At 36.5% G+C, this 20,165-nt stretch overlaps 1 protein-coding gene across 1 annotated transcript in view; it reads left to right on the plus strand.

Moving 5' to 3' along the window:
- The first annotated feature begins 4,280 nt into the window (after window positions 1-4,280).
- Window positions 4,281-20,165, plus strand: part of LOC149154919 (brefeldin A-inhibited guanine nucleotide-exchange protein 2-like) — a 61,936-nt gene continuing 46,051 nt past the window's right edge. Inside the window, 7 exon segments of the mRNA XM_089444256.1 lie at window positions 4,281-4,793; window positions 8,444-8,793; window positions 8,795-8,929; window positions 9,064-9,385; window positions 9,661-10,027; window positions 10,190-10,280; window positions 10,282-10,873. Of these exon segments, the coding sequence (XP_089300382.1) occupies window positions 4,281-4,793; window positions 8,444-8,793; window positions 8,795-8,929; window positions 9,064-9,385; window positions 9,661-10,027; window positions 10,190-10,280; window positions 10,282-10,873 (2,370 nt within the window).

Consider the following 20,165-nt stretch of genomic DNA (forward strand, 5'->3'; position numbering starts at 1 on the left):
TTGCACTAGTGGCCTCACAAGCTATGAACCCAAACTCTTGATCAAAGCTCTCTGAGAAGCTCTGTATTTCTGCAGAAGCTGCCATGGGTTTGTCTTTTCCTTTCTTGTTCCTCTTCTCTTGACACACAACAACATAGTGTCCCAACTTTTGACAATTCCAACATTTGACTTCGGAATAGTCCTTCTCTTTGTTCTGCTGCTTGCCTTTACCTTTGCCTTTGCCTCCACTGTTGGAAGCTTGCTTCCTTGCTCTGCCCTTCTTGCCTCTTGCTAACAATGCCACATTGTCATCCTCCTCCACCTGTTTGGCTGCCCCAAGATGGTTCTTTCTGATCTCATTCTGAATGCAATCATCCCACAACCTCTCCAAGTCGGGAAGGTTTTCCCGTGCAGCAATGCCATCCACAAAATTCTCCCAAGTCTTGGGAAGACCATTCAAAGCAATCCTCACCAACTCAGTGGGCACAATGATCTCACGTACGGCTGCCAACTCATCTCTCACTGAAGTGATCTTTGTGAGGTATGCTGTAGCACTGTTAGTGTTAGCCATTTTAATGGCCTTCAGTTTCTCCTTTAGGACCATTTTTATGTTTTCATTTGATCTCTGGTAAAGACTGGTCAAAGCTGTCCACATCTCATGTGCATAAGTCTTTCCTCTCACATGAGGAATGACATAGTCTTTGATAACTTCCAGAATCAATCTTTTTGCCTTAGCATTCTTTTTGTTAAACTCTGCTAATTGTACAAGGTCAGCAGGTACTACTACTGGGTTCTGCGTGGTATTTACCATAATGCCCCAAATTTCTGCTTCCTCAAAGATGCTCTAGATTCTCTCCTTCCATGCACTGTAGTTGTTCTGCCCATCCAACCTGTCTTCAACTCTCAAACCCAAAGACATGTTTAATTGTCCTACCAAACTGAAGTTTTCAAATCTGTGGTAAAGGTTTCTGTTTTCTGTGTAAAATTCAGCTTCCTTTAATTTTCACTTTGTTGTTCCAAACTGCACTTTTCAGCCAACCACGCTCTGATACCATGAAGAAATTTCAACCCCCACTCCAATTATCAGTTTTCCTTATCACTCCATGCATTTAGTTTTAAATCCAAGCATGATAAAAATTCTAAAATCTGGAAATGACAATAATTTTCTGAAAACACAAATTTAGAGATTTCACAACTGTTGAAATTGCATAAATAAAACATAGCAAAATTATGACAGCCACATAGAAAATAACACAGTGATTTTTGGTTAATGTGACCCTGGAAAAACCCTCTACAACTTTTGGGGAAAACCTGTTTGAGAGCTCTTCTTTATTTCTGAAATTGCTTTTACAGAGAAACTGAAATACACAATAAAAATTCAAGCAACCACAAATTACAACTTATCTCGATTTCCGTGCTTGCACTCTGACTCGAAAATTGTGTCAATTAGAAAACAATGAAAACAAAAATTTTCCAACAATAAAACAACATTAAATGCTATATGGCGAGCCTCGAAAAATGTGCCCAGAAATTGATATACAGACCGTACAGATTTCAACAGTACGATTGCCACGAAATTTGTGCCCTTGTTGTTGTCCCTCTTCCTCGATTTCTATGCCTTTCTCCTGTTGTACGGTTTTGCCTTGGGATGCGTGCCAATAAACGTTGCTGCCCAGATTTGCCGAAATGTCTTCTTGCTGCTCTCCTTCACTTCCTTACTGCTCAGAAATTTTCTCCTTGTTCTTTCTTCTCTTTCTCTCAAATGCTCATGAAAGAATGAATAATCTTTTCCTTTTCTCTTCTCCTTTTGTTCTCTAAATGACCTTTTGGGTCACCCTAAGATCTAATCACTGAGATTCATTTAGATCTAGGGATGAGAATAAATGTGCATTTAATTCTCACTTTCTATTTTTTAACTCACCCACTTAAATAAAGACCCACTTAGCCTTTTATTTCCATAGTCACTTTTTCACTTTCTAATTCTTCATTGACTTTAATAAAGTCACCTTTAAATTAGAATGTAATTTTACCACTTATAAAGTCACTTTTAAATTAGAACGTAACTTTACCACTTATAAAGTCACTTTTAAATTAAATTGACTTTACCACTTATAATGTCACTTTAGGACTAAGTCACAAGACACGTCCTCCAAGGTCTCGTGTCTTGTATTTAACGTGCCGGACACGAAAAACGCCCTAAAACGTGCCGAAAACGTTTTTGAAAATGTCCTGGAAAACATAAAACGTACTTTGTCGTTTTCTTCGTGTCCTAGTAATGGAAAACGAGTTTTCTGAGTCTAAAAAACGTTGCCCTAACGTTTTTTCTCCAGTTGAATATGTACCCCACGAAATCAATAGCTTTAAAGCCCATGTATGTAATTTGTTCGGGGTTCTTTTGCTATTTTCCTCCGATGTCGTTGCTCTCCGTCGCTGTATAATCGTTGTGTGGAGCCGAGTCATCTCCTTGGAATTTTTTGGTCGCTGGAAAGTTTGGCAACTTGGTAGCATGTGTGAGGTTCAGGTAAGTCATAGACCATATGGCATAGACGCAGTTAAAACTTAAGCGGCAAGCCAATTAAAAATGCGTTTGATTCGTAACAATGACTAGCTAAGGGCTTGTGGCTATAATAAAATAAGATGTCCATTGTCACCGTTCTCTACACCCAGGATTTGCCTTGTTCTTTCGTATCTAGCAAACCAGTTCTAGTTAAACAATATATATAGTTGAGGGAAACTGTATATCTGGTTCTGCCAGAAAATGTGGCTTCCCAAATGGTTCTCCACAAGGCAGGCTTTGCCCGAGTAAAAGGAAACATCCGAGATTGCATACTGTATGGCTACGTATCACCTGCATGATTACTACACTATTTCTCTCTCTATTTAAAATACCTTAACTATTATGGTGTCTTAATACCATTCCGTGTGCAGCTTACGTTGTCGAATTCCGGGGCCGGTATACAAATATAAATAAGTCTACTCAGACACACTGTCATCTAATCAAATGTTACGATAATATAATAATGATTATGTCAGACGATTTTCAACCCACTAGGTTTTCATTCGAGCTATTAATTTTCTTTGGTTTTTGAAATCAAATTTGTTTTGGTTACGATTATATCAAAAGAGCTAGCATGCAGTGTACCTACTGTTTAACAGTTTAATATCAAAGTACATATCTATAAATTTATAATCTTTGTTTCATTATTGACCCCCAAAAACATAGTTGGATCTGAATCAAGACCAAGCATAACACATTTTAATTTCTAAATTCTGATTATATATATATTTTTAAATGAACTATGAAATTTGAAGTAATTATATTTTAATTTGATTAGATAAGCTGCATCCTGCAATTTAATATGGATCAAAAACTATATATATATATATATATATATATATATATATAAAACGTGTCCCTCGTGTCCTGTTTCTGGGTCGTTGCGTTTCGTATTGAATACTCGTATTTATGTGTCCTCCGTGTCTCGTGTCCTCGTGTCATGTGGCTTAGCTTTAGGAGAAAAGTAAAAAATAAATTTGGACACTTTTCCCTAGGCCAAAGATCAAAGCCTTAGGGAACCACTTGTCCTCTGGCACCCAAATTTTAACAGTTGATAGACTCACAATATATGCACACTTTATAGGGTTGAAGGAATCAGATTCAACAAAAGAGATCGCTGAGATATTTTGTAAAAATTGTTTGAAATCACGATTGCCGTTAGACCAAAACCCGCAGGTGTTAGTCAACGATCGCATCGCCAGAGATAAGGATCCACGAGAGGTAGTTAGTCCATGTCGGAAACACACAGGGATTGTTGGTTTATCCAATGTCCAACAATCTCCCCCCCAACGCGAGCCGGGTGTGTATCGAACTCGTGACCTACGCTTTGATACCACCTATTGGAAATCACGATTGTCATGAGACCAAAACCCACAGGTGTTGGTCAATGATCGCATCGCCAGAGATAAGGATCCACGAGAGGCGGTTAGTCCATGTCACGAAACACACATGGAGCATTGGTTTATCCAATGTTTACAAATTACATGGTTTTCCCAAAGTCATTGTCAGTGATAGAGATGCCAAATTTAAAGGGAATTTCTGGAAGGAACTCTTCAAACATGTTGGGACATACCTCAACATGAGTTCAACATATCATCCTCAAACAAACGAACAAACCGAGACTGTCAATAAATTCTTAGAAGCTTACCTTCGTTGTTATGCAACAGACAAGCAAAATAAGTGGGCTCAGTGGTTACACCTCACTGAGTGGTGGTACAATTCAACGTATCACACTTCCACAAAAATGACCCCATTTCAAGCTTTGTATGGCTATGAACCTCCTAAATGGAAGGACTTGGCTTTCACCGAAACTAGAGTTCCGATAGTTAAAGACCAGTTGGAAGAGACCCAGAAAATCCTTCAAGCATTGAAAGAAAACTTAAGTATTGCAAGGAATCGCATGAAGCAACAAGCTGATCAGCATAGATCGAAAAAAGAATTTGAAGTTGGAGAGTGGGTATTTGTTAAGCTTCAACCTTACAAACAAGTATCCTTAAAGCAGAAGGGTAAAAACAAGCTGGCACCGAAATTCTATGGACTGTACCAGATCAACAAAAAGATCAGCCAAGTAGCATATAGCTTAAGCCTTCCTGATAATAGTCGAGTTCACAACGTTTTTCATGTATCTTGTCTTAAAAAAGCATTGGGCAAACACCAATCAGCACAAACTACCATGCCAATGTTAGATGATGAAGGCAAGCTCATTCTAGAACCAGAGGGAATCATCACCACCAGGGAGAAGAAGTTACGTTCACGAGTAATTAAAGAATACCTTATCAAGTGGAAGAATCTACTAGAAGAAGAAGCCTCTTGGGAGAGAAGCATTTCGCCAAAAACACCCATCGTTACGTATGCTTTGAGGACAAAGCATCTTTTCAAGAGGGAGGCAATGTTATGTAGAAATGATTGTAGGTTGATTAGATGAAAGGGTACGATCATAAGATCATGCCCTTTCCCGAAAAGGTACCCATGGCGGTATATAAGCCAAGGACCCTCATTGTAAACATCATCATTCAGTTTATATATATATATATATATATAATTTCGTCTTTTATGCTCCAAATTCCTCCAAGAATTTCCCCTCATGCTTGAGGCTTGATTCAAATTATGTTTCTACACAACTTCAAATACACATTAGATCCATATGGGTTTATAAAAATACAATGAAAAAGAAATTTCATAAATTTATTGGAAATCAACTAAAAATTCACTATCTAGAGCAAATTTCCAAAACCAAATGCCAATTTAAGGTAGCTCTAGATTAACAAATCTCTAAAAGCATAATGGAAATAATGAACACAATAACACAAATAGAAAGATGGAGCACAATGATCAAGATATTACTATGCTCAAGAAGAACAACACCTCATAAGTGAACCCCAAAGTCTTTTATTGCAATAGAAAGTAATTGTACACAATAGCAGAACTTCCCCAAGCACAATAACTCGTTTTAATGATCATAGTGAGAGCTCGTAGCTCTATTATATAGAGAAATGAGAGCAAATCCCAATGTAACAACCAAGTGATAAATGGACATGGAGAAGATCCCAAGGAAGGAAATCAAATTCCAAGTGGGGATGATGAGATGCCAAGTGTGAAGCTGCCAACAAATTGAGTTGCATATGTGGCCCAAAAAATCTCCTCAAGCAAATCGAATTATACAAGTGTGAAGTCAAGCAAATCCAAGTGTAAACAAATCAAGGAGTTAACTCGTATCAATCTCCATCATCAAATCACATGATGACACCTCATCCTCAAGCCATAAGTTGACCTCATCTAGCAATTGTGTGGTCCTCCTTGGGAAATGTGTTGATCCTCCTCTTGAGTGTGATTGCCAAGTGTATACAATGAGTGGAGTTGGAGTGGAGACATGTCTCCATCAAACTCTCAATCAAATATTCCATGAGATAATCCCACATGTGCATTAACTACCAAAAAACTTGATTTTCCAAGTCAACAATTCAATTTCCTTGATTGTAGCTGGGAAATCGATTTTGTCATGTGATAAATGCCTTGATGATGTAAGGTGCCAAATCATCTCCCACTTGTCCTTTGACTCCTTCCTTGACTTGAGATAATTTCCAAGTCATTTCCATGTCATTTTGTCACATGGAGTTATTTATTTTTTCTCCATTTAAATTATTTTGGGCTAATTTATTGGTAGATTTCTCACTAAGGTTAGGAAAAATGGGGTTTGAGGGTTCAAAACTTATTTTTTACCTTTCAAAGTGTGTCATTTTAGAATATTGAGGGTGAGACGCGTAATTTTGAGTACACATACTCCATACAACTTCTCTAGACATCACTTAATACATTTTACATTCAGATTTTATTCAAATTTCCGCCCTTGCCGGTTTTTTGTTTGTTTGTTTGTTTAAATGATCCCTAGACCAAATCAAATTCCATGAAATTTTATGAGTGATCTAGTAGGGCAGTATACAATAACTCTAGACACTAGTACTCACCCAAGGCCTCACCATCAAGCCACACTCTGGCTTTGGGGTTATGCATAGAGGAAAAACTCAATTGAATATTAAGTCCCCGTAAGCACTTAATAATTAACCAAGTGAAAAAAATCTCCCAGAGTAAACTCACTTGATGACAAGGTCCCAAGTTACCTAGGTCTGTTACATGACTCAACTCATCATACTAGCATCACTTTACATCATCCCCATAGGGCTTGTGGAATCTGAGTACAACATAAGAAGATGAGAAGAAGAAATAGAGTTGAAAAACTCTGATGATATAGTGAATTCTGATGGTACATGAAGCCTCTGATACATCCCCAGGCATTGAGTCTTCAAAAATTTTTTAGGTACACTTCAGTGGTCAACAGTATCCAGGTAGAGGCCACAACAATAGTGGGTTAAACTATTATTATAGCAAGTATATTCCTGCTTTGATACCATTGTTAGACTCACTAAACTGAAAGACAAATCTACTTCAGCCATACTTTTGGGGTGCTGTGTAAATACAGAGATAAAAAGTATATAGTGACAATTATAATAATATTTATATTTTATATGAAATTGTTATATTTGATCTTTTATGAAATTGTAATATATTCATATTACATAGTATGATGCTAACATTAAGTAATACTACTCTAATACTATGTAATAACGGTTTAATTTTGACTTACAAGGGATGATTTTATCGTTCTCTTGAATTTATAGGGTTGGATGTTGCTATTCATTTGATTCGTTGGTGTAGACTTTGTTTTAGATATTAAAGTTTGATTTATTGATATATTAATAGTTTGACATTAGAATAATTTTAATTTAATACTAAATAAGACTAGTTAATTTCTTTCCTAACCTGTGCATTTTTTTGAATCTATTTCCTCCTATACTTCTTGTCTTATACTCTTTAGCCTTCAACCATTTAATATATCTGAATCCAATTTAACATTTCTCTTTCAACATTTGTGTTTCCTTTGAACCTATAACCACTTGACCCTTCTATCCCCCTATCCCTTATTGCTTTAACCGGTAAACCTTTTAATCTAATTTTTAAGCCAACCCAACAATTAATTTCTCTAAGAATTTATATCTCCTTATTTTTACCATACCCACACACACTCATTACATCATAGTAACATAGCTCACCGAGTCAACCCTGGACTCAATGGGTCTGTGGCCTGACTGATAGTGGAAATGGGTCTGTTTGCTCGGAAACAGCAGGTCTAACATGGGCCTGGATTGACTCACCCTCGCCTCAAAAGACTTGATGAGTTAAACTTGCCAAGTCATTCAAAAACTTTTGAGTCAAAGAATCTAAAAGTTGACTTTTTCTCATATTTTTGCCATTCTTATCCATTTGCATGGAGATTTCTGAGAACAGTGAGAAGGTTTTACGACTAGGGTTTTGAATTTGAAGCACAGCAGCTAGGGTTTTCAACATCTGCACACCAGCTGGTGTTTTGACCCAGTTGAAGAGTGTTTGACTCGGATCTAGGACATTTGATGATATGGCATTCATGAATCATGATGTATAGTCAATGTTGATTTTGGATCTTGATGGATCAATGATGATAATACATATGTATTATGATGGTTGAACTTTATCGTGAATTGTGAAATCTGATATACTTGGTTGTGTTTGGATATGTTATTTTTACATTTTAAAATTTATACAGTGTATCTGCATTACAACCAGTGTAATCTCTCATTTATATTCTAAAAAACATTTATTTTTCTTGAAAATCTTTATTTCTTGAATGTTTCATGGTGCTGAGTCTTTGCCCTGGGTTGACTCATGGGTATTTGGCTGGTCCCAAGTCAAGTTTGACTCTTGCCAAAATGAGTCTTCTTGCAAGTCAAGTCTGATACTAAGATTTATATTCCTGCCATTTCATTTTTGTGTTGATTTATTATTTCAACAGCTTTTGTATATCATATTTTGCAGGCCATTATCACTATTGCTGATGAAGATGGCAACTACCTACAAGAAGCTTGGGAGCACATTTTAATGTGTCTTTCTCGTTTTGAGCATTTGCACCTATTGGGAGAGGGTGCTCCTCCAGATGCTACATTCTTTACAGTGCCTCATAGTGAATCAGAGAAAGTAAAACAACCAATGTCACCGGTTGTTCATGCGCTCAAGAGAAAGGGACCTGTACAACTTCAACAGGCTGCAGCATCAGCTCGACGGGGTTCATATGACAGTGTTGGTGTTGGGGGGTATTCTTCAGGATTAGTAACCACAGAGCAGATGCACAATTTGGTTTCGAACAGATTGGAAGTTTTGAGATCAATCATTTACACATAGCCAAAGGTTAAACAGTGAGGCAATAGTTGATTTTGTAAAGGCCCTCTGCAAGGTCTCCATGGAAGAATTGCGATCTCCTACTGACCCCCGAGTTTTCAGCCTAACCAAGATTGTAGAGATTGCGTGAGGACGTATTCTTATAGAAAGTTTTTTTTCTATTTTTACAAAAGCTACAATCATAGAGGTTGCTTTCTGTGGTCGAGGTTCAAAATTTCAAATGCAGTGGCTGATTATGATTAGACATGTGATTTCTGCAGGCATTATAATATGAATCGGATCAGGCTGGTTTGGTCTCCCATCTGGCATGTGCTTTCCAGTTTCTTTGTTACTGTTGGATGCTCAGAGAACCTCTCTATTGCTATTTTTGTCATGGATTCACTGCGACAACTAGCCATGAAGTTTCTAGAACGCGAGGAGCTGGCAAATTATAACTTTCAGAATGAATTCATGAAACCTTTTGTAATTGTGATGCAAAAGAGCAGCTCTGTAGAAATCAGAGAACTAGTCATCAGATGTGTTTCACAAATGGTATTGGCTCGTGTCAACAATGTTAAGTCAGGCTGGAAAAGCATGTTTATGGTATGTTTAAATTGCATTGTATGGTTTTCATTCTTTGTTCAAGTTGTACACCATTTCCTTGCCTTGAACAGCACATACTTGTAGTGTTGTTGCTTTTGAATATTTAAAAGCCCTTCTAGAAGTAAGTTCTGTCTGAATGAACCTTGAGTTTTTCCATTATGCAGATGGGTTCCTTAAGAACTTTCGAATATAATTCGTTTGCCATTTTTGTTGGAGATCTTCATTGTAGCTTACTGTCTTGTTATGTAGGTCTCTGATCTTGTTTTCTTCTTTAGGTGTTCACGATAGCAGCCTCGGATGATCACAAGAATATTGTCCTTCTGGCTTTTGAGACCATTGAAAAGATAGTGCGTGACTATTTCCCTTACATAACTGAGACAGAGATTACCACATTCACAGATTGTGTCAACTGTCTGATTGCATTTACAAAGAGCAGATTCAACAAGGATATTAGTCTCAATGCAATTGCATTTCTTCGTTTCTGTGCTCTCAGACTTGCTGAGGGGAACCTTATTTCTTCTTCAAAAAACAAAGATAAGGAAAAATCTGGGAAGCCTGCTACTTGCTTTGCTGTTGGTTTAGACAGTCCAAAGTTTACTGATGAACATGATCAATTATACTTTTGGATCCCTTTATTAGCAGGTAAATAGATTGCACCTTTAAGAATATATTTACAACCTGCCACTGTATTGCAGCATTGCTCTAACCAATGTTTACATAAACTTCTGTTCAAATAACTACCTTGTATGCACATTGTAACTATGGCTAATCAGTTTATATGATTCATGCTTGCATTGTTTACAGGATTTTCCAAGCTTTCTTTCGATACTCGGCCCGATGTTAGGAAAAGTGCATTGCAAATGCTTTTTGACACACTGTGGCACCATGGGCACATATTGGGAACAAGTGTTTGTGTTAGTCCTTTTTCCAATATTTGACTTTGTTCAACCTGCACCTAACCCTGCTGAAGGCAGGGTAAGTGTGAATGGCACAGAAAATAAATATAATGGTCTTGATGAAGATGCTTGGATTTCTGAAACATGTACATTGGCACTTCAACTACTTGTTGACCTTTTTGTCAAGTTCTACCACAAAGTAAACCATTTACTTGAGAAAGTGCTGGAGCTCCTAACAAATTTTATAAAGCAGCGGATTCAAAGTGTGGCTGGAATTGGTGTCTCTGCTTTTGTTCGTTTGATGAACAATGCTGGTAGGCTTTTCTCAGATGATAAATGGCAACTGGTGTTGTTATACTTGAAATCTGCAGCTGCAGAAACAGCACCAGATTGTGCCCAGATTGCTTATAATCTGGTTGATAGTGAGCCATCAGACGCTGAAGAAGAAGAAGATCCTATTAAGTCTAGCCCTGAAGTATTTGCCAATAGAAAAATGGCCACAAAAGAAGTGGGAGATGTGGGTGTAAACATATTACAATCTGCTATTTCTGATGCAAAGTGTAGTACAGCAGTACAACTTCTTCTAGTCCAGGTATGTTCTTTGTAGTGGTTGTTAAATATGTGTGGAACATGCACATCTCTGATTGCCTGTCACTATCTATCTTTGCCTGTCTACTCAATATGGCACATTATTATTTTATTTCTAAAAATGTAGCATACACTATGTTAGAAATCTGTATAGATGTACATCATGATTGACACATCCAGGAGCAGTAGAGCGGGCACACCTCTACGAGTAGAGCTGGAAGAGTATCAAGACATTTTCTAAAAATTGACATTCTTGGCCGAAGTCTGGAGAGACAAATCTGATCTAAATGTAGGAACTTCTCCTTGGTTGAACGTAGCATTTGCCTCGTGAAAAGTTGAACAGGAGTGGTGTTTCAACAAGTAAAAGATACCTGTCAGGCTGATCCCATCCCACGTACTCTTTCTTGCTTGCAGGATCATCCTTTGCCCCCAGAGCAACCCCATTTGAATGAAGAGTGGAGACAAAGAGAATACTATACTTAGCAGCGAGTCCCAAAATGGTCTGACAACGTTTCATCTCCACATGACATGCTTAACCATTTTGGTTTTGTCAGAGAATACATTACATCCATTCATAAGCCTAGTGCAATGTAGTCAATCCCTTATCATTAAAGGTATCATGAAGGGCCAACCACAGTGGGAGATGAACCTTAACAGAAGAATGGGATATCTAGATGCCTCGACACCTCCTGATCCAACCAACATACCTTTCAACCGTCCAAATACATGGCATTTGTTGTATGTAATATTATCTTGGTACTCCGAAACCAGTTCTTATTGAAGAGCTGCATTATATGGACATCGTAACTTTCATATTGATATTTTTTTCTGCTCGGAAATAGTTTATTTTTATTTATGGAGTTGACTTTTGATTTTTTCTTGAGTTGGAGTCAACTCTTACTCATCCTTTTAGTGGAGTCTTGCATCTTAACAACAAATTGATTGTGTAGCCGAATCCCATGCTTGATGATAATACACATAGTTCCAATGCATTATTTGGATACCGACTGCCAAGCTTGCCATATCTTCTTGAGAACATTTGAAATGTCAAAAGCATTGTTGAAATTTGGGTAGCTTGGAAGGTATTTCAGAGTGGAGAAAACCCACAACAACGAGACTTCTGGGAAAGATATGCAAGTTTTGGGGTTTTGGACCCAAAGTTGTGGGCTTGGAACCCAAGGAAATTAATATTTTATTCTAATTTGTGATTGAGTGGTGAAGTGAGGGTTTCTTGAAGGATAAAGAAGATCCCCAAGACTCTTAGACAAGAGCTATAATTATAGGCCAAAAGAGAGGCCTAGTCACAAGTGTGATGGACTACATTTGTGAAAAGATCTACCATAGGAGGAGCGGCAGATAGCACGAAGAGGTCGAGTTGGGGTGTCTTTTTGTTTTGGTGGCCAAGGAAGATTGAAAGACTAATATTACAGCCGAAGGAGGACTGAAAGACAACCAAAAAAAGGCTGTAGACCTAAGGAGGATCCACAAATTTGTTTAGGGCTTGTCTTGTGAAGGCTGCAACCTGGTTAGGGCTGGTCGCAGGGCTACAAGATAGCCTGGTGATGATCCGCAGATAAGATCAGGTAGGCTGAGTTGGTTTTTGTGGTAAGGAGGCCTGGATAGGGCCATCTGCAGGCAGTTTAAGCATTTGTTTGAAGGTTGAAGCAAGTTGAATTAGGGCCGTAGTAAAGAAGCCATAAGGGGCCACTGTTATGGCAGACTACAGGCAGGCTGAGATGGAGAAGTTGGGTTGCAGAGAAGGTTATTCAAGTAGGTTTGTGGGTAGGCAACTGTGAGGGTTTGTTCAGTGTTTTGGAGAGCATCCAAGGGCAAGGAAGATGATTGAGATTGTTTGTGAGCTACTATAGCAGTACCCTGAGTAAAAAGAATGAAGGCTGCAGGCCTAGGAGCTGCTCAAAAGTTTGAACACAGGCTAGACAAGAGTCTTAGGAGCCCTGGTTAGGCCAAACTGCAACAGGTTAGGTGCCAAGGAGATAGGTTGAGCCCTATAACTGGGTAGCCAAGGCCTAGAAGAGGCTATACTAGTGGCTGAGAGCAAGGCAAGAGAGCCAAGGGTTTGCAGAACCTAGACCAGATAGACCAAGGGTCAAAAGAAGTCTGTAGAAACGATGGAAGGTGGGTGCAACAAGGACAACAACCTGGCATGAGCACTGTGGGCTAAAGGAACAACCTAGGTAAGTCAAGTACTTGTTGATTGTATTGTTGAAAGCAAAGGACAACTAATTGTATTTGTAGTTGGGCAGATGAGGACCTTATGGACTAGGCCTCAACCCTAGGGTTTTAGTTAAAGGACTGATTGTTTACTATAACATTATATCAGGGTTTGTAAAGGACCATGATCGTTGGTATGGGAGCTCTAAGGTTAAATAGGGAATCCATACAGGTGAGGATGGTTCTAGATAGAGGAGGAATAACCTGTTGTAGAGTTTTGTGAACCCAACGTTTCGGACTACCAAGTGAGTCCATCATCAGGGGACGCGACAATAGATAATCTTTAATCTTAATGATGTATCCATGGGCAGGGTTTAGGGTATATATATCTAGGTTATTAAAGAATGATGTGAGAAATTAGGTCGGCCAATGTATTTATTTAATTTAATTTAATTTTTTTTTTATTATTATTTTTATTTTATTTTATTTTTGTTATTTTTTTAATTATTTATTTATTTGTTGATTAAATAATATAAATGATTATTATAATTATTATTTGTTATAATTATTAATTATAATATAATAATTATTTATTTGTTTATGTATATAACATAAATACTATAATAATTAATTTTTACTTAAATAATAAAATAATTATTTATTTGTTAATTATTTGTAATAATTATTGATTATAATATGATAAGTATTTATTTGTTTATGTATAAATAATATGATAATTTATTATTAATCAAATAATATAATAATTATTTATTTGTTAAATATTTGTAATAATTATTAATTATAATATACTTAATTATTTATTTGTTTGTGTATATAAGATAAATAATATAATAATTAATTATTAATAATAATTATTTATTTGTTAAATATTTGTAATAGTTAATAATTATTCTGATTATTAGATTATTATTAATTATTTATTTATTTTGATTTCTTTATTCTATTTGATTTTTTTTTTATTAACTTTTAATTTTTTAATTTAATTATATATCTTAGTAAAAAGGTTTGATATATATATATATATATATATATATATATATATATATATTTAATTAATTGATTATTTATTTATTTATTGGTTATATTTAATTATTTGTTTATTATGATAGTAAAAATTATTATTAGTTATTTATTTATTTTAATTTCTTTATTCTATTATAATTTTTTATTTTTAATTTAATTATATCTAAAAAGGTTTGATGAAATATGTATCTATATATGATTATTGTTATTATTATTATTATATAACTATATATATTTTATAATTAATTAATTAATATATGATTAATTAATTTATTAATATATGATTAATTAATTTATAACTATATATATTTTATAATTAATTAATTAATATATGATTAATTAATTTATAGATACATATTTCATCACACCTTTTTAGATATAATTAAATTAAAAATAAAAAATTATAATAGAATAAAGAAATTAAAATAAATAAATAACTAATAATAATTTTTACTATCATAATAAACAAATAATTAAATATAACCAATAAATAAATAAATAATCAATTAATTAATTAATTAATTAAATTAAATTTATATATATATATATATATATATATATATAAAACCTTTTTACTAAGATATATAATTAAATTAAAAAATTAAAAGTTAATAATTATATATATATATATATATATATATATATATATATATATATATATATATATATATATATATATATCAAACCTTTTTACTAAGATATATAATTAAATTAAAAAATTAAAAGTTAATAAATAAAAAAAAATTCAAATAGAATAAAGAAATCAAAATAAATAAATAATTAATAATAATCTAATAATTAGAATAATTATTAACTATTACAAATATTTAACAAATAAATAATTATTATTAATAATTAAGATTATTAACTATTACAAATATTTAACAAATAAATAATTATTATTAATAATTAATTATTATATTATTTATGTTATATACACAAACAAATAAATAATTAAGTATATTATAATTAATAATTATTACAAATATTTAACAAATAAATAATTATTATATTATTTGATTAATAATTAATTATCATATTATTTATACATAAACAAATAAATACTTATCATATTATAATCAATAATTATTACAAATAATTAACAAATAAATAATTATTATATTATAATTAATAATTATAACAAATAATAATTATAATAATCATTTATATTATTTAATCAACAAATAAATAAATAAATAATTAATTAATTAAATAAATAAATAAATAAATAACAAAAAAAAATAAAAAAAATAAATTAAATAAATACATTGGCCGACCTAATTTCTCACATCATTCTTTAATAACCTAGATATATATACCCTAAACCCTGCTCATGGATACATCATTAAGATTAAAGATTATCTATTGTCGCGTCCCTTGATGATGGACTCACTTGGTAGTTCGAAACGTTGGGTTCACAAAACTCTACAACAGGTTATTCCTCCTCTATCTAAAAGCTCTAAGGTTTTCTTATTAATGGACTAATAAGGAACATGGTTTTGGGCCAAAAATACTGTGTACTATATTGTTGATTTGTTTGATGTTATATTCCGCTGTGCAAATTTGTTTAAAGTTGGGCATCTTTGGTGTGTTTGTGTTCCTAGCTAGGGCATAAACTAGACCTAGGGTGTAAGGAAATTTCAACATGATATTGGAGATATTTTGAAGGGCGACTAGATCAGAGTGTGCACAGGTGTTAGCTCTAGGAGAGAGCTATGAGATAGTTGCAAGAAGCAACAGTGTTGCCAACTCACAATTGGCTAGACATGGAGCAAAAGGTTCAACAAAGAACATAGATATGTGGTCTTGACTAGTTTGGTGACAAGACAAGATGGGAGTTCTGGTGGATTGGTTGCACAACAATATGTTGTGTGGTGAGTTGTTGATGATGGACTTCTGTTGACTTGTCAAAGTAAGTTGAGACAACTCAGGTGCCTTGGCAAGGAGTGCTTTAGCATGGATGAGGTAGCTTCGTGTTGATGGCAGGTTGATCGTGAGTTAGTATTTTCGTTGGGTCGTAGAGTTGCACATCCGACAGTGGAGCCATGTGCAGATGAAATGTTTGACCTAAGAGGATGAGGGCACTTGCATAATTGATTTGTGGTGGTTTAGAGTGGACTAGGCATAGCGTTCAACCATAGCTCGGGATTGACCTGGAAAAGACACAAGTTCAATTGCAGTGTTTTCCAGGAGGTAAAGCAGAGTGAGTGAGGAGGTTGTAAAGGCTCAGATGGAGTCTAGCTTCAAAGGGAGACTGCAAAGGGGCTCAGATGGAGTCTAGCTTCAAAGGGAGACTGCAAAGGGGAGTAAGCCACCTAGTGGAGGTCTAACATTCAGGGTTCAAGCGAGAGAGTGGTGTCTTCTAGAGCATGCAGGAAAGTCACAAACCATGCAAGGACAGTTGTGGTGGTGCAAGGAAAGTCATAGACCGTGTGAGGATAGCGATAGATCACGCAAGGAAATGTCATGGTACATACAAGGATAGTCATGCATCATGTAAGATAAGTTTTGATCAAGCACAAAGAAGACGTGGCATATGCGAGGATAGTCATGGCCATGCAAGGGAGAGTCATGGCTCATGCAAGGAAAGTCATGGCCATGCAAGGAAAGTCATGGAGTTGGAGATTTATATGAGAAGGACATGGAAATACCTTCCTCACTAAGAGAGGGTATTGAAATTTGGGTAGCTCGGACGATATTTCCGAGTGGAGAAAACCCATAAAAAGGAGACTTGTGGGCAAGATACCAAGGTGTTGGGTTTTTGGACCAAAAGTTGTGGGCTTGGAACCCAAGGAAATTAATATTTTATTCTAATTTGTGATTGAGTGGTGAAGTGAGGGTTTCTTGAAGGACAAAGAAGACCCCCAAGACACTTAGACAAGAGCTATAAATATAGGCCAAAGGAGAGGCCTAGTCACAAGTGTGATGGACTACATTTGTGAAAAAAATTGCCTTAGGAGGAGCCGCAGTTAGCATGAAGAGGCCGAGTTGAGCTGTACTTTGTTTTGGTGGCTGAGGAAGATTGAAGGACTAATATTACAGCTGAAGGAGGATAGAAAGACAACTAAGAGAAGGTCATAGACCTAAGGAGGATCCACAGATCTGTTGAAGGCTTGTCTTGTGAAGGCGTCAACTTGGTTAGGGTTGGCTACAGGGCTACAAGACAACCTGGTGATGATCCACAAATAAGATGAGGTAGGCCGAGTTGGCTAGTATGGTAAGGAGGCTTTGTTAGGGCCATTCACAGATAGGTGAAGGGTTTATTTGAAGGTTGAAGAAAATTGAGTTAGGGCCACAGTAAAGGAGCCACAAGGGGCCGTTGTTAAGGCAGACTACACGCAGGTCAAGGTGGAGAAGCTGGGCTGCAAAGAAGGTTATTTGAGTAGGTCTATGCGTGGGCAACCATGAGGGTCTGTTCAATGTTTTGGAGAGTAGCCAAGGGCAAGGAAGCTGGCTGAGATTATTTGTGGGTTGCTGTAGCAACACCTTGAGAAAAAGAGTGAAGGATGTAGGCCTAGGAGTTGCTTAGAAGTTTGAACATAGGCTGGATAGGAGTCGTAGGAGCCCCGGTTAGGGTAGGCCACAACAAATCAGGTGCAAAGGAGATAGGTTGAGGCCTACAACTGGGTAGCCGAGGCCTAGGAGAGGCAGTAATAGTGGTTGAGATTAAGGCAAGAGAGCCAAGGGTTTGCAGAACCTGGAGTAGACAGACCAAGGGTCAAAAGAAGTTTGTAGCAATGAAGGAAGGCGGCTACAACAAGGACAACAAGCTGGCATGAGGACTATGGGCTAAAGGAACAACCCAGGTAAGTCAAGTACTTGTTGATTGTATTGTTGAAAGCAAAGGTCAGAGAATTGCATTTGTAGTTGGGCAAATGAGTACCTGATGGACCTGGCCATAGCCCTAGGGTTTTAGTGAAAGGATGGATTGTATAACATTGTATTAGGATTTTTTAATGGCCATGATCCTTGGTACGAGAGCCCTAAGGTTTTCTTATTAATGGAAAAATAAGGAACATGGTTTTGGGCGAAATATATTGTACACTGAGAAACCAGATTCATCCTCCCCCCCGCTATCTCGAATCCCATGAATCAGACACGATTCTCTAGGACACATGTTCGATTCTCGTGTCCAACGTGTCTTAGAGTACACCCATCTGTCATTGTTGAAGATTGCAGATACACGGTTTGCCTCTTCATTCATCATGTTGAAGAGGTTGAGGGAGGTCAAACCCGCTCTTGGGGCCATGGTTATTTCAGAGTTTTGGTCTTTTTGGAAAAAGACAGATCAAGCAGCCTCACAAAGAGTCAAGGACACAGTGTTAGATGATGCTTGGTGGGAGACAACAGATCTCAGTATTAAGATGATGGACCCTATCATTGCTTTGCTATGATTTGTAAATACAGACCAACCCATACTTAGAGAGGTTTATGAGGGATGGAATTCCATGATTGAGTCCATGAGGACCATTATTTTACAGAGTGAGTTCCCTGAGTATGAGACATCATCAAAGGCCTTCTTCACCACCATATAGGATATTCTTGTCACTAGATGGGACAAGAATTGCACACCTTTGCATTGTTTGGCTCACTCATTGAACCCAAAATACTATAGCCATGAGTAGCTGAACGATGGACCTTCCCACAGATTCCCTCCTCACATGGATGGTGAAATTTCACAGGGGAGGAAGGATGCATTGAGGCGGATATTTCAGGATAGAGCATCCCTTGATGAGGTGGAGGATGCCTTTGCAGAGTTTTCCACTGGCACTAGGAGATTTGCAGGTTATGTTGTGATTAGAGATACGGGGGCTAAGAAGCCCTATTCTTGGTGGGCAACTCATGGGGCAACAAGTCCTCTACAACAGTTAGCCATGAGGCTCCTCTCTTAGGTGACTTCATCCTCTTGTTGTAAGAGGAATTGGAGCAGATATGGGAATATGTATAGTGTCAAGAAGAGCAGGCTTGAGCAGTCCAAGGCAGAGATAATGGTGTATGTGCACACCAACCTTTGTCTTATTTACAGGTACAAGGATGAGCGGTTGAAGGGAAAGACAAAGACGTGGGATGTCTTTCCTGATGATATGGGTTTGGACAACAGTGTTGAGTTGGCATTGGCCAACTTGGATCTTAATGACCCAGTGCTAGAGCCTGTCACTTTTGATGATGGTGATACTCTTGAGGGGTCATCCTCCACATCAATAGATGCACAAATTCCATTGGATACAGAGGAGGATGCAACTGAGAGCAGTGGTGACCATGACAGTGATGTTGATTTTGATGATGATGATGATTGATGACTCATGAGCTACCTACTACCTTGTAGTTGTTTTGTATTTGCTATTTCTATTTGCCATTGGCATTGCTACTACGGTCTACCTATGTAACACATTTTGATTTTGATGACTTAATGAGAAAACTGTAGTTTCTTGTCTTTCTCCTATTGGATCATTGATGAATATGTCACACTCATATTTGTATGCATAATCTTACATCGTACAACTTACAAATTTTAAATTTACAATGTAGAATCTAGATCTATGTCTGAACTTGTATCATGAATGAGAATTTGTGGAAGAAATATCTATTTAGTATTAATTTTTAATATATATATATATATATATATTAATAAAATAATATATAACGTGTCCTACGTGTCCTGTTCGGGGGGGTCTACGTGCCCGTGTCGGACACTCGAATTTTCATGTCATGCGTGTTCCCGTGTCAGGTGACTTAGATTGTGTACTATTGTTGATTTGTTTGCTGTTACATTCCGCTGTGCAAAGTTGTTTAAACTTGGGCATCTCTAGTATGTTTGTGTTCCTAGCTAGGGCATAGACCAAACCTAGGGTTCAAGGAAATTTCAACAAGTTTCGATTGCACTGCCTATATCGTGGAGACCATAGGGGCTAGGTATGGCATTGACATGTAAAGCATTCTAATTGTGGTGTCGAACAAGTATCTTCAAGGGGGCATTATGACGTATGGGCATGACAAACCATCTAGTTGCTTGCACAACCCCTTTACCATGTATGTCATTTGGGACTTCATCCTTTTAAGGCAAGATGCATAGGTGTAAC

The sequence above is a fragment of the Pinus tabuliformis genome, chromosome 9 (genome assembly GCF_031772625.1).
Source record: "Pinus tabuliformis cultivar Carrire ecotype Pingquan chromosome 9, CPIR1, whole genome shotgun sequence".
Taxonomy (NCBI): Eukaryota; Viridiplantae; Streptophyta; class Pinopsida; order Pinales; family Pinaceae; genus Pinus; species Pinus tabuliformis.